Source organism: Cololabis saira, chromosome 3 (genome assembly GCF_033807715.1).
Source record: "Cololabis saira isolate AMF1-May2022 chromosome 3, fColSai1.1, whole genome shotgun sequence".
Classification (NCBI taxonomy): domain Eukaryota; kingdom Metazoa; phylum Chordata; class Actinopteri; order Beloniformes; family Belonidae; genus Cololabis; species Cololabis saira.
The window spans coordinates 17377943-17392822 of record NC_084589.1 but is presented as its reverse complement, the minus strand read 5'-3'; the positions used below and the strand labels follow the sequence as shown (position 1 = coordinate 17392822).

The window sequence follows — 14880 nt, the reverse complement described above, 5'->3', positions numbered from 1 at the left end:
TTTCTCCAACAGTCCAAAATCATGCATGATGGGCTAAATCTGCCCATGGTGTGAGGGTGAGTTGTTTTACATCTGACTCAGGGATGGACTGGCGGCATATCTAGGATGTACTCTTGCATTTTGCCTGATGAGAGCACTGGTAGGCGCCAGCAGCCTTCTGTCACTCAGAATTTGAAGATGGGGGAATAAATGATGGATGATACTTTTAGTTTGGTCACCCAGTAGAAAGTCCTGGTTCAGCTGGGACTCACATTGGCCTTTCAACATCAGAAAGACATCAGCAAGTCCAAAAGACATGACAAAATAAAATTCAGGAAAGGTCACAACCTGACTGAACAGAGGGTTTTGGTCCATTTAAAACGCAACACCCACTTTTCGGAGGGGTTTCGGCATGCATGTTTGCTGGGGTCCAAGGTTCAGGTGGAAGCCTTCGCAAATGTACGAGTGAAGCTCGAAAACCAAGGCAACTAACCATTTCACAGTTCCCTTTAATCAAACCAAACATGCCAACTGTAAATGCACCCCAAGAGTTGAAAACCTGGCAGCAACATTCTTGCACACATGGAACATACTGGATTTGGAAAGCTTATTTCATCTCGCGATGTCTGAATTTTCTAAACTCATCCTGGAATCAGGCTACCTGCTGCTGATAACTTTGCTTTTCTAATCTACGGCAGACAGGCAAACAGATGTGAAACTCTTCAACAGCCTGACCAACATGCCCATGCACATAATAATTTTACTTACGGTTAGAATAAATCCCTTTCAGGGAAGAGGAATCGCGCTGAGATTTCCACTGCCACTTAAAACCTGGGAAATTGCAGCTGACTGCGAGTCTGATTTCCCTAATTCACTCCTGCACCCAGAAACTCAGTCGAGCATTTTATTATCACACTCTAACTGAGAGCAGCCAGATCCTGTGAAAATAGTGCTGAAGTAGGCGACTATACCGAGAGGTCCCTGGCTATGTTAACCCTGTCAGTCTGACATCACTAGCCAAGTGAGAGGTGCCTCTCTTTTAATGAAATGAGCAAATCTTGAGTCGAGCTTGGAGTGCTGGTGCCGCAAAGTCGATTAACAGACTTCTGCGTCCGTCTGCCAGGAAAATCTTTCCATTCTGCTGCCACGTGGGCTTGAATGCAGCTCAGTTAATCTAATTTTCTTGATTGTAGTGAGCTGTGATGAGCTGAGTTAATCTAAGCTGTGGACTATTTTTCTGTTCATACTGGATGTCCAAACAGCAGATCATACTTTGCTGGTTGTAGCTAAGAAACTATATTGTAGTTTCAGGCTTTACAGCTGCTCTTTCGTATTTGATATCATACGCCGAGTGAGATTCAGTTGTGTTGTCACACAACTGCAAAACAGTCCTTGCAAGGTCTGAAAAAGTCTGATGCATACAAGTAAGTGCAGACATCATTCCAATTGGACTGGAGAACAAAAACTGCATCAAAAAATCATCTGATGTTTTACTGTCATTGGCCATGCACACTTGGCAAAAACGGCAATTATAATCAACTACTAGTCCACCATCTGTTTCCATTCTGAGCATGTTGGCCCCAACAATAAAGCTCTTTTAAATGTTTGAATTGGTATTGACCCAGCAGCGTTTGACCCTGCTCAAGAACATTTAAACCATGCTTACCCAAGCACTGAGTCTCCATCCCACTCCAGAGGCCAGAAAGGAGACACTCTCGAACAGTAGAACCCGATAAAACATAGCCGGGGTTACAGCTGAAAATGGCTGATGCGCCAAACGTAGTTTGGGTCCCGATTTTCTTCCCATTAGGAGGAGAAGGAAGATCACCACAGGAAATGACTGCAATAAGAAGAAGAGGAGGATAGTTACGAGAGGAGGAAAAGAAATGGAGGAGGCAGCGGCAGATTGAGTAAGAGAGCGAGGGAATGAAAGACGAGATGAAGATGGCTTAGCCCTTCAGAGTCAATGGGTGAGCACAGTCATTTACACCCCTCTTTCTGACCTTAATGTGATAAAACGTGAACTTGCACTATTGCACGGGGGGGATAATGATGGTGTTTTCCTTTGTCCCGACATCTTTCATCATACTAGCTACCATTACAGAGGCTATTTGGCTCTTTTGCCTCTCAAGAAGCAGTTTCCATGGCAGCAGAAGAAAGCTTTCTACCACAATTCCCACAATAAGTAATATCTAGCCTATTCTTTTAAGAGAATAGGTGAAGAGCACAAAAGTGAAAAAGTGAGCTGTAGATTAATTGAGCTGTGAATAAAGTATTCAGTCTGTAGTTATTCTACGGTCATAAGATCAGTAGAGTGCCTGAGGGTTTCAATTTGGCTTTCAATTTCTATTCAATGAAACAACTATCAGTGTATCCACTGATATGCGTTTAGAATTACTGGACGACGAACCGGAGATAAATGCAACATTTCTAGCAGCTATATATTTTCTTGTGGAATCCATGCTTTGATCTTATTTCCGTTTAGCCATCTCTGAGCTTAAATGGTGCTGACTTTACGTGTTGCATCACCCACATGTACTCACTTCTGCACCTAGGTCTCTCGCTCTTCCAGCTCCACACTCCATTGGCCAGGCACTGGATGTGGGCGGGGCCAACGCGGTAGTATCCAGGGTTGCAGGAGAAAATTATTTTAGTTCTGTACTCGTAGTGAGAACCATTGACGATCCTCCATCTCCCGTGGTCCAGAGAGAAGGAGCTGAGACTGGGGCACGTCATTACTGGAAGGAAACAACAAAGAATGAACGATTTACATTTTGAACTAATTTCAAAAGAGGACTAATTTATTTCTTAATTGAAATCTTAAACTGCAAAGCCAAAACTTGTCACAGGCCATTATCTTCAGACACTACAGTAACAAATCTAAAGCAGTTTAATAAACCAATCAAATAATGGAAGTTGTACATGTGTTCAATTTATGAAGTCAAGTCGAAATCAAACGAGTTTCAAAACTTTGTTTTCCTTTTTTAACTGCTGTAATCATACACAGCCATGAATAAACACTGGTCTCTATAGCAATCAGAGCGGATGTTTAAGCGGACTTGGAATACAACGCTCTAACCCTAGTGTGGGCTCCATTTCTCTGCTCTCAACAATTATTCTTCTGATTCATCCTTTTCATCACAATTCAACAAGTCTTTGTAATAAATATGTGACTCATGGCTCTCTGAGATGTCAGTCCCCTTTTTGAAATGACAGTTTTGTTAAAACTCTGATACACTACAAGCTCCCAGTAGACTTTTTCAAAACCCGCATTTATATTCTCTGCAGTCCAAAAATAGAAAGTATCCATGCAGTCAGGGGAAGCATCAAAACACTGAGTGGTTATCAAAATTATAGCCCTCAGTAAATCATTAAAGGTTGAGGGATCTTGTTTATGAGACTAAAGGGATTTTTAGTCATCAAGTATCAGCTTCTTCACTCATCAGTCAAATAGTTTCTGTCCATTGTCTTGATTTTCTACATCACTCTCCCTCCCATCCTCCTCTCACCAATGCATCGAGGTATCTTGTTGTGATTGCTCCAGGTGCCGTCTGGCTGGCAGACTGTGGTCGTCAGTTCTTTGGAGGAGAGCCGGTACCCAGCATTGCAGAAGTAGGTCACCCGTGTGCCAACGGAGTAATCAGCAGCAAGCACACCTCCGTTCACTGGCGCACTGGGCACACCGCACGACACAGCTACAGGCGGCAAGACAACCACTGTCAGTGTGCGTGTGCACAGAAAAAGACCGGCTAGACAGATGCTTGGTAAGTATGGGAAAGGTGGTCCCTTGGCAATTTCAGCGGCAAGAAGTATAGTTAGAATGTTGGACAAACTCAATGTGCTTAAGCTGATAACACATAAAATTATATATTCTGTGCGACTTTACTGAAAAGGCCCCATTGATCTGCGTTTGTAGTGAATGTCTCTCTTGAGGTCGTTTTACAGCATCTCGGAGGGGGTTGAGGTCTGGGCTCCGACTCCAAAAGGCAGATCTTTTATTTCTTTCTTATTTATCCTGAAACCATTCTGCGGTGGATTTACTTCAATTCTTAAGGTCATTGTCCTGCCGAGTCACCCAACTTCAGCTAAGCTTCGGCTGGCAGACACCCTGACATTATACTAAAGGATTTTTAGTTAACTTGGGAATTTTTTTTTTTTTCCTTTTCATGGCAACTCGTCCACTGAGCCAGCAAAGCTGCTAAAATCAGTCCACAAAACTTTTTTGTTCAACAGAACTGTAGATCACCAAGGTGCTCTGAGGGGCATGCAGCACTGCTTTCTTGGTTTGAGTACCAACTTTTTCTGGTGGGAACATACACTGACCGTGAGTTCCTTGGTTTTCTGAGATATGGCCAAACAGAGAGGCTGAGCTAGACAGTTTCAAAGGGGCCGGCTGGAGTAGGGAAACCCTCCTCTGCAGGAGCCACACTAAATGTCAGCACTTAAACTCACACTTAACAAAAAAGGAGCAGAAATAGGAACGACAGCTTATGAATCTTCAAAGACGGGAATTTGCCTATATGGCACGGCGCCATTACGATGCCAATCACACCCAAGGAGAAAGTCCAGCTGACAATAATTTGGGATGACAGCTTAATGATAATTCAACATACATTAATGAAAATGTACTGCAATACATTTCACACGGACGAAAGTGCTGATGTTTGAAGAGTGTGTCATCTTTGAGATCACTGGAATTTAACCTTTGCCAACTAGCAGATAGCATATAGCAGATGAGCAGCATTTGTATGACTACACCATTCATCTGCAGGCATGTCTGGGTTTATCAGCTTTGAAAAACCTGCGCCCAATTAAGAACTGATGGAATCAATCACAGGTGTGAAATGTTTTGAAATCATCTAAAGCACGCAGCACGCATATTTTGATTTCACTGCTTCACGATAAAAATGTAATTGAGCGCGCCATCTGTTGATGTGAGTGTCTCTGCGAGTGAAGGCAGCCATGTGCAAATAAATGCACGCATTGCACAAGTGCACGTCAAAGAACCCAATTCATAGAGTGAGGCCCAGCAGCAACAGACACAGCATGTTAATGGCCAGTTCGCCGGAGTAATTTGAAGGAGTGGAAATTGACAGAAGAAAAAATGATTGATTCTTTTTGTTTCATTTCCACCGGACAGGAAACTGGCTCTCAGTCAGGTTGGATTCAGTTCAGCAGCTCAAACAAGGCAGGAGTGGGTCTGAGATGCTTGGGTGCTTTATGTGACGAACTGTTTGCCTACAGTGATGCAGAAGCAGTGATCACAAGAACTGGGACAGAGGCAGACTAAAGCTAGAAAATAAAAGGCTGCCAGTGCTGATGAACTCACCTTGGCATGCGGGAACTGGCGCGTCCCAGGTATAGTACCCAGAGATGGTTTTCTTGCACACAGCTGTGCCCTTACCGATCAGCTTGTAGCCCCTATCACAAGCCCAGCGCACCACGCTGTTAAGATGACCCCCGGTCTGGCTCACGACAAAGCCGTGTTGTGGGGAGTCTGGGGTGCTGCAGTACATCACTACAACAGATGAAGGAAAAAGTCACAGTGGAGAGCAGGGACGAGGAAAGCCGATGCAAGGGAGGGGGTGAGAATAAGTCAAGGAAATAGGATGGAAAAGTAGACATTAAAGCGGAGAAAAGGATGAGAGGCATTAGCAAAGCTGCTCCAGAGAAATACTTAGGCAGACATTTTTTATTACAGTGAGTTTCTATTTTAAATGCAGCCGGATAATGAAAGGAGATGCCTGAGGAATGCTGCATCTACTTAGCACTCATGTGGCACACAGCAAGTCCTCAAAATCACATTATGACTATTCCTTTTTGGCATACTGGCATGCACACGTTCAATTTGTCTCAACACATGCGATACTGGTGCCTCCTGCTGTCATTTGTTCTGTAACACATAGCTCTTTTAATCCTCCCCTTCTATTAAAGCCCTCCAAACTCTTTTGTAGAGTAAGACCAGGGGATAGCTAATGGGACAGACAATCCAGGGAGAGGCTGCATGCATTTCCTTAACTGTCAACCGTTTCTTCAAATCAGCACGACAAGGACGTAGTGTGGATTTAAGATGGAAACACGCTGGTGTTTAAATCAGTTCCAGTTAAAGTCAATCAAGTCAATATGGGGCTCTCTTTACAAAATTCATCCCACTCACTTTGCTCTAACAGGAAAACTCTTGTGTATTAGATATAATGAAGAGGAAATATAAAAAGTTGATGTCTTTTGTGCTTTTCGTCATTATAATTGATTCATTTCAAGATGCCTACGCTCTTTTTTGCTTAGCACCACTTGCTTTATTAAAGACCCGATTAAGAATTAAAACCTTTTGAAGTTAAGGGATGCAAAACAACATGCAAACGTACTCATGACTTTCTGCCGACCTCATGCTTTTTGCACATAAGAACTCCCTTCGCGGGCCATTATTTGTGGAGATCATATTTTAAAGATTGACTCATAAAAGAAAATTCAACGGATGTCATCTGGAGAACAATCGAGTGGGGAGTGATAAAATTCATGGGGTCGTTTTGTATTCACAGTAAGATACAGTAGCTGTTACTGAGAAGTTGGATACAGTCTTCACGGTGTACATTTTAACTTTAGGATACAACGGTAGCGTACGGTTTTGCATAAATCCACATTGTGCAAGCTTTGAATTTGAGTTATAAGAATCTCCATAAATTAGTTAGGATGTTCAGCAAGTTCAAACTTCCAAGGAAAGAGTAAAACCTCCTGTAATGTAGACTGAAATATTCCTTATTTTGGGGGCATTGGATTACAAATGCGAGTCACTCCTGTAAATCCACAGCAAACACGTAACAATTCATCATATTGATCAATATATGTATTTTCATTAGATGTTGAAGTGGCAGTGAAAATCTTAAAATATAGCTTCTTTAAATGTGGAGACCCATGATTTTTATCTGTTGTCTGTAGAATTGATTAAAAAAAGCATAATTAAAAAGAGAATATGATTATAAAGTGGATACATACTTTGATACTCACCCACATATCTGATGTGGAAGCCGCGACGGTTGGTGCCGTGGTCGGAGGACCAGCGCAGCAGGAGCTGGTGGCCCGTGGTCGTCAGGCTGAAGGGCGTTTCAATGTCACCACTGAGAGTTGAAAGGCTCTGACTGTAGATGTTGGGACCTGACCACAGTTTCACACACACAAGACCATCATTATGCAGAGCTGACTAATGTTTCCTCTGAGGCTCACTTCTAAATAATTTAAATGACTTATCTATTTCATCCTTTACTTGAAAACTGTAGGAACCCACTGCTACCCACCATCAAATATTTCCAAGATGTCAAACTCTTTTTCTGTCTGGAAGAGTTCAAAGTGCAGGGTGATGTTGTAGCCCTTCTCCACACTGATCAGCCAGGAGCACATCTGAAGATTGGGGTAGTTTTCAGGGTAGCCAGGACTCAAGATTACCCCCGTTGAGTCAAAGCGCACCTCGTGGGCTGGACATTGCACTGGGAATATAAAAAACAGACACAGTGTTTCAGGAAAAGAAAATGAAAGAAAAAGCAGCAAGAGAAGACAGCAATAAGTGAAGAACGGACAGTGGGTGGCCACTGGCCACAGAAACAAATCACAAAAGTAAATGAAAAAAGAAGACGACAGGCAGGACCAGAAATCTGGCTTTTTGCCAGACAGTGAGACACACAGAGGTAGAGAAGAGGCAGAGCTGAAGAAAGAGCTAAATGAGACCAATGAAAGAAAAAAGGGAATTCTCCAACGTAATAGCAGAAATTGAATTTAAAAAAAAACCCAACGAAATACTAACTAGTCCCAACACAATTACATTTTAGCCAAAGTGATATTTCTACCTACGGTCTGAGCCGGTGAATATGCTGGGATCACCCGGGCCTGTGGATGTGTGTGTTTAAGAGGGGATAAAAGTTCAGAACAATCCTTTAATTTCCTGTAGGCTGCACGTGCGAAATAATGACGTTTCCGTTTCTGTTGGTGACAGAAGTTTTTCTTCAGGGCCATTAGTGAAGAAACATGAAGCATATAAAAGGTTAATACGAAAAAGCCCTCCAGATAAAAAGGTCAGTGGAAAAATCTGAACATATATCAAAACAATATATATATTAAAAAAAGAAGTATGAATTTTCCTCTAGGAGTGTTATTATAAAAGTTTCAGCCATTTTTTTGGTGTTGACATCAACATATGACCTCCAAAAACAAGTTCTGGCTAAAACAAAACACAAAAACAAAGAAAGACACTGTATATATGACTGTATGATGAAAATATCATATTTCTTCATTGTTTTAACCTGAAATGCATATTTTTCCTGGCATTCTTGCATGAAGACTTTCCAGCCAGAGCTTTTTTTGCAATAATTTCCACTCACAATGGTTTCTTATGGTGTGTTCAGCAATGCACATTTAACATCCTCACTTTACTTGCTGTGGAACGATAGGATGCTAAAATGATCCCCTCCAATTAGTACAAAAGTCAACGCAGTATAACATAACAGAACAGAACAGAACAAAAAGTATATATTATATTTCTTTTTTTTAAATCTCTTTTAGTCGACTGTTGTCAAGGTGTGATTCTTTCTTAACCCCATCGTGAACTAGGATGAATTTTGTACAAGACATCCACAAAACCCAAAGAATGATTTGCTACTCAGCAAAGACAGCTTCACATTTTCAATTATTATATCAATACTGAAAAGTAATGTCATAATTAAGAACAATTCCTCTTCAAAAATATCTCCTGTAGTTGTTATATTATTGCAACTGCACTTTTGTTGTTTCTCCGCAAGCGTCTCATATCTATCTATCCATCTGTTTGCCAGTGTTTTATGTGTTACATTTAATACCACTCCCACTAACATCAATAGGATTTTGTTGCTTCAAAGCCAGACCTCTTCATTAGAGTAAAAAAACAAGTTTTATACTTTAAGTATTTGTTTTTTCTCTAATTGAGTAGAATTTTTTTTTTCTTTTATTAATTTGGCAAATGTAAAACATTGATCAACATCTGTTTTGTTGCCATGGCAGTTAACTTTAGGGTTGCTTCAGAATCTGGGGTACAATGCGTACATTTTTATACAATATAAAGGTTTTCCCTTCCTTGTTGTTTGTGTCTGAGAGGAACTCGACAAACATACTAACATGTTGCTGCTAGAGCCATGTTGCAGATGAACGTTTGTCGTAATAACTGAGCTTCCATTACTTCTCTAATAAATGGGTGTTGCCAGGCAACAAACACAAGTCTATCCAGTGAGCACAGTTGGGGCTTAAATAGCTTTAAATGTAACTTTCAGTACACAGAATAAAGGAAAAAATAATCATGAGAAGCTTAGAGTCTTTTAAACCCTTCTATGCTGCTACTTTTGAAGGTTTATAAAGACGATACAGCATAATGGGAGGCTGCCCTGAGGACAGAAGACAACTTACAATATCCTCATGAAGGAGTTTGAATTCACAACAAAAGGCATGTATCTGCATCTGCAGTGTGCCACAAATGCAGGTTCAAGTATTACCATCACCCTGACTCACATGCACCCTGATTCCCATCTAGTTTTAGACACATCAACACAAGACAATCTTGAAGACGAATAAAAGAAAAAATAAACAACAATTGGTGTCCATGTATGTCTAAGTTAAACAGATTTCATTCAAGGAATGAGCCATTTGTCTCAAAGGAATCTTCATTAAACTTGTAAATGATCACATTCGCAACCACTCTTACGGCAAAGAGAGGCAACAGCTATTATGTGCAGCTTTAGAACCCATTTATGTATACTAATCTATTATTTCCAAAGATGCACGAGCTACGATCACACGTTTAAAAGCTGTCAAAGGGGGGAAATGTTAAAAGGCAGGGGTATGTGGAAATGAGGACATTTTCCTCTTATCTTAAAGGCATAAAATGACAATTAACTGGGAGGTTCACAGCAAACAAAAGCAGAATTCTTTTTCCTAGCCTTTCGGCATGCTGCTGATGAGAAATGGCCCCGTTACAAGCTGACTGCTGCAGTCTCTTGGATGTGAATAGCAGGTCAATTTGAATTAAGTTCAACTTTACATGTCCCAATGAGAGCAATTAGTTTTGTGCAAGAGGTGCACAAGGACATAGCATATCCACCATAAGAAAATGTAATGAATTCCTCACTGTGAAAATGAGGCGATCCATGAAAATGTCAAGCAACAGCTTACCAACCCTAGAATTGCCCTAACTGCGCGTGTGTGATGCTTCAGGCAGGTTTTAAGGAGAAGTTTGAACAAGATGATTAGTCATCTGACACAGTAACACACATAAAGAAAGTCTATCACTTACATTGCTCATTTTAATGAACATTTTACTGCCTGAGAACTTTATATGCACAATTTGGGTATGAATTTTAATAGGAACAATCTTTTAGACACTTTTTCTCATATGATTCAGACTTTTGTAAAAGGAATAGGTTATTTTCTTTTTCTTTGTTGAAAAGATCTATGCCTGATACAATGTCTTGGCACTGTTTTATACTATTTACAGCAGTGTTTTCACATTCTTTAAGCTTTAGTTTTTGTCTTATGTGATGTTTTTCTGCTTCTTCAAGACATGGAGGGTTAAAGCCGGGGACAGGAACTGTGGAGAGGCTGAAGGCCAGTTTCATACTGACTGCTCACATGCTGGAATTAGCCTGACTTTAGCTGCATTGTCTGGGTGTGTTAGCGACTGTATGAGAAGCTTCATCTAATTTGATCTTAGTTGGACCAAGATTTTTACATTTACTTTAAAACTACAATTTAATTTGTCATGTAAACACGTGGGGTGATTTAAAAAAAAGACGCACCCCTATTTCTTGATTATACTTCCATATGATCACATATTTGCTGATCAGTCTGACTTGTTTGATAGACCAAGCAAACATCTTTAGAATGTTTTTTTCTTTATTAATGTTTGGTAATTAACACTAAGTATAGCACTGCAGAAAAGAGCAAAGCACTAACATTCATGTTACACAAGTGAGACTATTATTGTTTTTCCCTTGTGCAGGAATGTGGCAGAACAATAATTTTGATTCCTTTTGGCTACAAATTCACTTGTGAAAGCTTCGAGATGGGTCATCCTGACTCCATGAGAGTGATACATGATACGGCAGCTGGAAACATCTGTACAAAACAGTAGTATTTTCAAACTGTTACTCATCTGAGATGTTTCTCCATCTCCAGATGAGGAGGAAGAGGACACAGACATGATGACTTTGAGCCACATATCCATTATTTATCTTGACTGTAAATTGTACACTCATTAGGTAACAGATGTGGTCCTTTTCTGGATTCACTAAAGTGTGATCTTAAAACCCTTGTCTTTGTAAGAGTTTCTCTTTCTTCTAGCACTGAAGCAGAAACAGGCCACCACAAATTTAAGTTTCAAAATGCTTGGAGGCTATTAATCCCCTCCCACTCAGCCAGTTTGCTTTAAGACCATTAACTCCCTCCCACTCAGCCATATCGCTGATATGAGATATAAGATAAATGATGCTATCAGACATTAATATCTGTGGAGGATGAGATAGGAATGTAGTACTGAAGCAGTGAATGACAGTACTATCTAACAGTGTTGGTACAATCCTAGTTTTATTTTTTTTTTAAATCAAAGTTTTAATAGACATATTTATTTTCAATTATTTTTAATAAAGAAACAGAAAACCCAGGAACCACTAAGCAAGTTGAGTGAGAACACCTGAGTATGTTAAACCTGATATGAGGGAAAGTATTTTCCATTTCAGAAATAGTGGTTGCTCAAATTCAAGCAACTCTGGTATCTGAAGCCCATTTTAGAAAAAAAAAATAGTTTAAACTCACAGACTGTTACAGTGGTAACTTACTGCATGATTTGAACATGTTATCTTTGGGAGTAACCTGTTTGGGGGCAGGTTTTCTTCACTAAACCCCAGGTTTATCTGTGTCTCCTACACTTAAAATAAAATGTTGTTCTATTCTCTCAACAAACGTATGACCTGTATTTTCAGGTATACTAACAGTTTTGGGGCTTCAGTTAAAACCTTTCCACTCTCATCTCTAAATCTTTCCAAAATAATACTGGTTTCATATATTTTTAACTTTCTATCGCAGTAAAATAAGTTATTGCACCATCTATATCACATACTTTGAGCCTTGGATGCATCAAAGTGATCTAATGATGAAAAAAAATAGGTAATGTAATGTTAGCACAGTCTCTCAGAAGTACAGCTAGTATTTATTTTGTGGGAAGAATAAAGTAAAGGGAATGTTGGCGTTTACAGTATAATCCTCCCTTTATGCTCATTACTTGAATTATGAAAATACTGTTACATAATAATGGTTTAATTCAGCTATTGAGTAATCTTAGGAAACCAAGTAAAGCCTCAAAAGCAAACCAATACAAAGATGAATTTAATTTTTTTTTTCTTCTGACATTCACAATGTTTTCTGTTCTTTAGTCAGTCCAGTGTTTGTCCGGATATTTCCAAAGGTTCCACTGGTCCATAAAGAGACTGTATAATAACAGTCAATAATTACTAAATGACATAAGTAAATTTGACCAAGCCATGTCAAAAAGCATTTCATGAAAACCTCAAGAAGCCTCGGGGGTAAAAAAAAACAAACAAAAAAAAAAACACACCATGTTTGCTAATCTAATATGAGATGCTTAGATCTATGAGATGTGACTTGAAACAATCGGACCCCTCTTAGCACAAAGCAAAGTGATAAAATCAGTATGTTTGGTGTAAAAGTACAAATCACTCTTTACTCTGCAAAACCAAACAAGATAAGAAGATGCCGCAAGCCTTCAAGCTGCTTGTGCTCTTATAAAGGACTGAAAACGATAACTGATTACCTGTAACGAGTGGAAAAAGTGTGCCATTGCGAAAAACAAGCACGGCCATTGCTATTTTCGGACATGTTAATGTAAATTTGATCAAACTGCCTCATCTCTGGTGACTTTAAAGTTTGTGGAGAGCTTCTCACCGACAGAGCAGCATAAGATCAAATTAATGTGAAACACAGTTTTTGTCTGGCTTTATTTAAGGCACCCGTCATGGACAACATTTAAAAGAGACGCATTCTCTAAGTGAAAATGTGGTTTACTATGGATCACGTAAGGATAGGAACAGCATCTTTTTACATAGGCTGGATGCTCTGGGTTTGTCAACCCTGTGGTTTTTCGCAGTAATCTTCAGTTTCCAGATGTGAGAAGCTCAACATTTGAAGACATCGCCTGGCCAGCATCGCCTATTCACTTTCCAAAAATTCTCTTTTGTAAAATGAGTCTGGTACTCGCATCATTCACAGCAATTCTCCATCAGTACAGAACGTACGTACCCAGTGAGGAGAGGGAAGTGATGGGTTTTAATCAAACACTCGCGCACAAGTATCCAAGAACCATTATTAAAAACAGCCAGGACGGCTGCAGAATTACCAACGGCCATTGCTCTGCATTTAAACTCCACTGCGTGCCACTTTGGAAGTCATTTGTTGATACTGACATGCTTCATTTCTCTGATTGGTTGACACCAGTGGATATGCCTCTCCAGTGGTGTCCAGAGGCCGTCTCTTCTGTGTGCATTTGATCCGCAGGCGCTTTGTATCAAAGAAGAAAAGAATTAGGATGGCTGGCAGGGGTGCTCGAGACTAGCAGAGCATTTCAGAACATGTCCATCCAGAGTGGATAGGAGGTCTCAGGGCTCCCTGTTATCGCCGCAGACATGTGCTTAGACAGTAAGACCTTTGTTTTACCTGATGAAGAGGACTTACATGTTTATTTTCCTGAGCCTTCTGCTTGAAGTGAGAATAAAAAAAAAAAAAGGGCACTTAAAGTTTTTTACGAAGATCAATAAAAGGCATGAGGCTTTTAGTGGGATTAAGTGTCAAAATTTCAAAAAAGAGAAAAAGAAGAAAAAAGAAAAAGAAGGTGCTGCTAGCTACAGAAACCGGCTGATCTGTAATTGGTCTCAAACTGTTCCTCAGCAGTCAAATGTCGACTCTGAGGGCTGATTTGGGTCAGCTCTATTCAAAACATACGACTTTTGATAAATTGGAATAGAGGTGCTGTTTGCCACCGGGAGGCTTGTGGAGGCGGCCGTGCTGGGACTCTGTCTGTTAAATGATGCATCAAGAGTGAGTGCTGCTGACTGCATCCAACCTTGGCAGAGTGGTGTCAAGCACATCCATGACGTGATTGTGCATACACAGAATTATGGGAACACATCCACACGCAGGGAAAGGAAAGAATACGTGTGCAAATGCAAAAAGCGACACACAAAAAAAACAAACCTACAGGCTCTTAAACTGAACAAAACCAACCTTGACACACTGGTGGCGGTCCATCCATCTGTAACCTCTCCCCGAGTCGGCAGGTCAGAATCTCGCTGCCCACCAAGGTGAAGCCTGGCAGGCACGAGTACCGAATGATGTCCCCTATGAGGTCATTTACACCCGCAATCGTCCAAACACAAACACCCACAGAGTCAAGGAGTGGACATGAAAAACATATCCATCCATTCATCCACCCATGCAACCACAGACACACATAAAAACACACACATCCCCATCAGGTTGTGTCAGTAGGACTCCTCAGCATCAACACTTGAAACAATTATCAACTACACATTTTCTAATGAAGATTGACATCCCTTTGTGCTGAAAGAGCTTCATTAAATTATGCAGCTATAAACATAAAGCATGAGCCCACATACACACACAAAGTCAAAATCACACACAAATTCAAAGGCACAAAGTAAGGACAACCACTAGCCACGACTTCCACTTCACTTTGCTAATTACTTATGAGGATACAAAATACAAACAACGATGAGTACACCTAATTAGCCCTGCCTTCAAACTAATATTTTAATGCAGAAAGCGTGAACTGTTGGCTACACTTAAAAAGGATGAGCGGAG

The 14880-nt window shown here is 40.4% G+C and overlaps 1 protein-coding gene across 1 annotated transcript in view; it reads right to left on the bottom strand.

Annotated features, from left to right (window-relative positions):
* Positions 1-14880, bottom strand: part of LOC133426445 (CUB and sushi domain-containing protein 3-like) — a 289442-nt gene that overhangs the window by 61063 nt on the left and 213499 nt on the right. The window contains exons 46-52 of the mRNA XM_061716381.1: positions 14284-14397; positions 7272-7460; positions 6985-7131; positions 5309-5497; positions 3489-3674; positions 2523-2717; positions 1646-1819 (exon numbers count right to left, since the gene is read on the bottom strand). Of these exons, the coding sequence (XP_061572365.1) occupies positions 1646-1819; positions 2523-2717; positions 3489-3674; positions 5309-5497; positions 6985-7131; positions 7272-7460; positions 14284-14397 (1194 nt within the window). The remainder of the gene's footprint in view (positions 1-1645; positions 1820-2522; positions 2718-3488; positions 3675-5308; positions 5498-6984; positions 7132-7271; positions 7461-14283; positions 14398-14880) is intronic.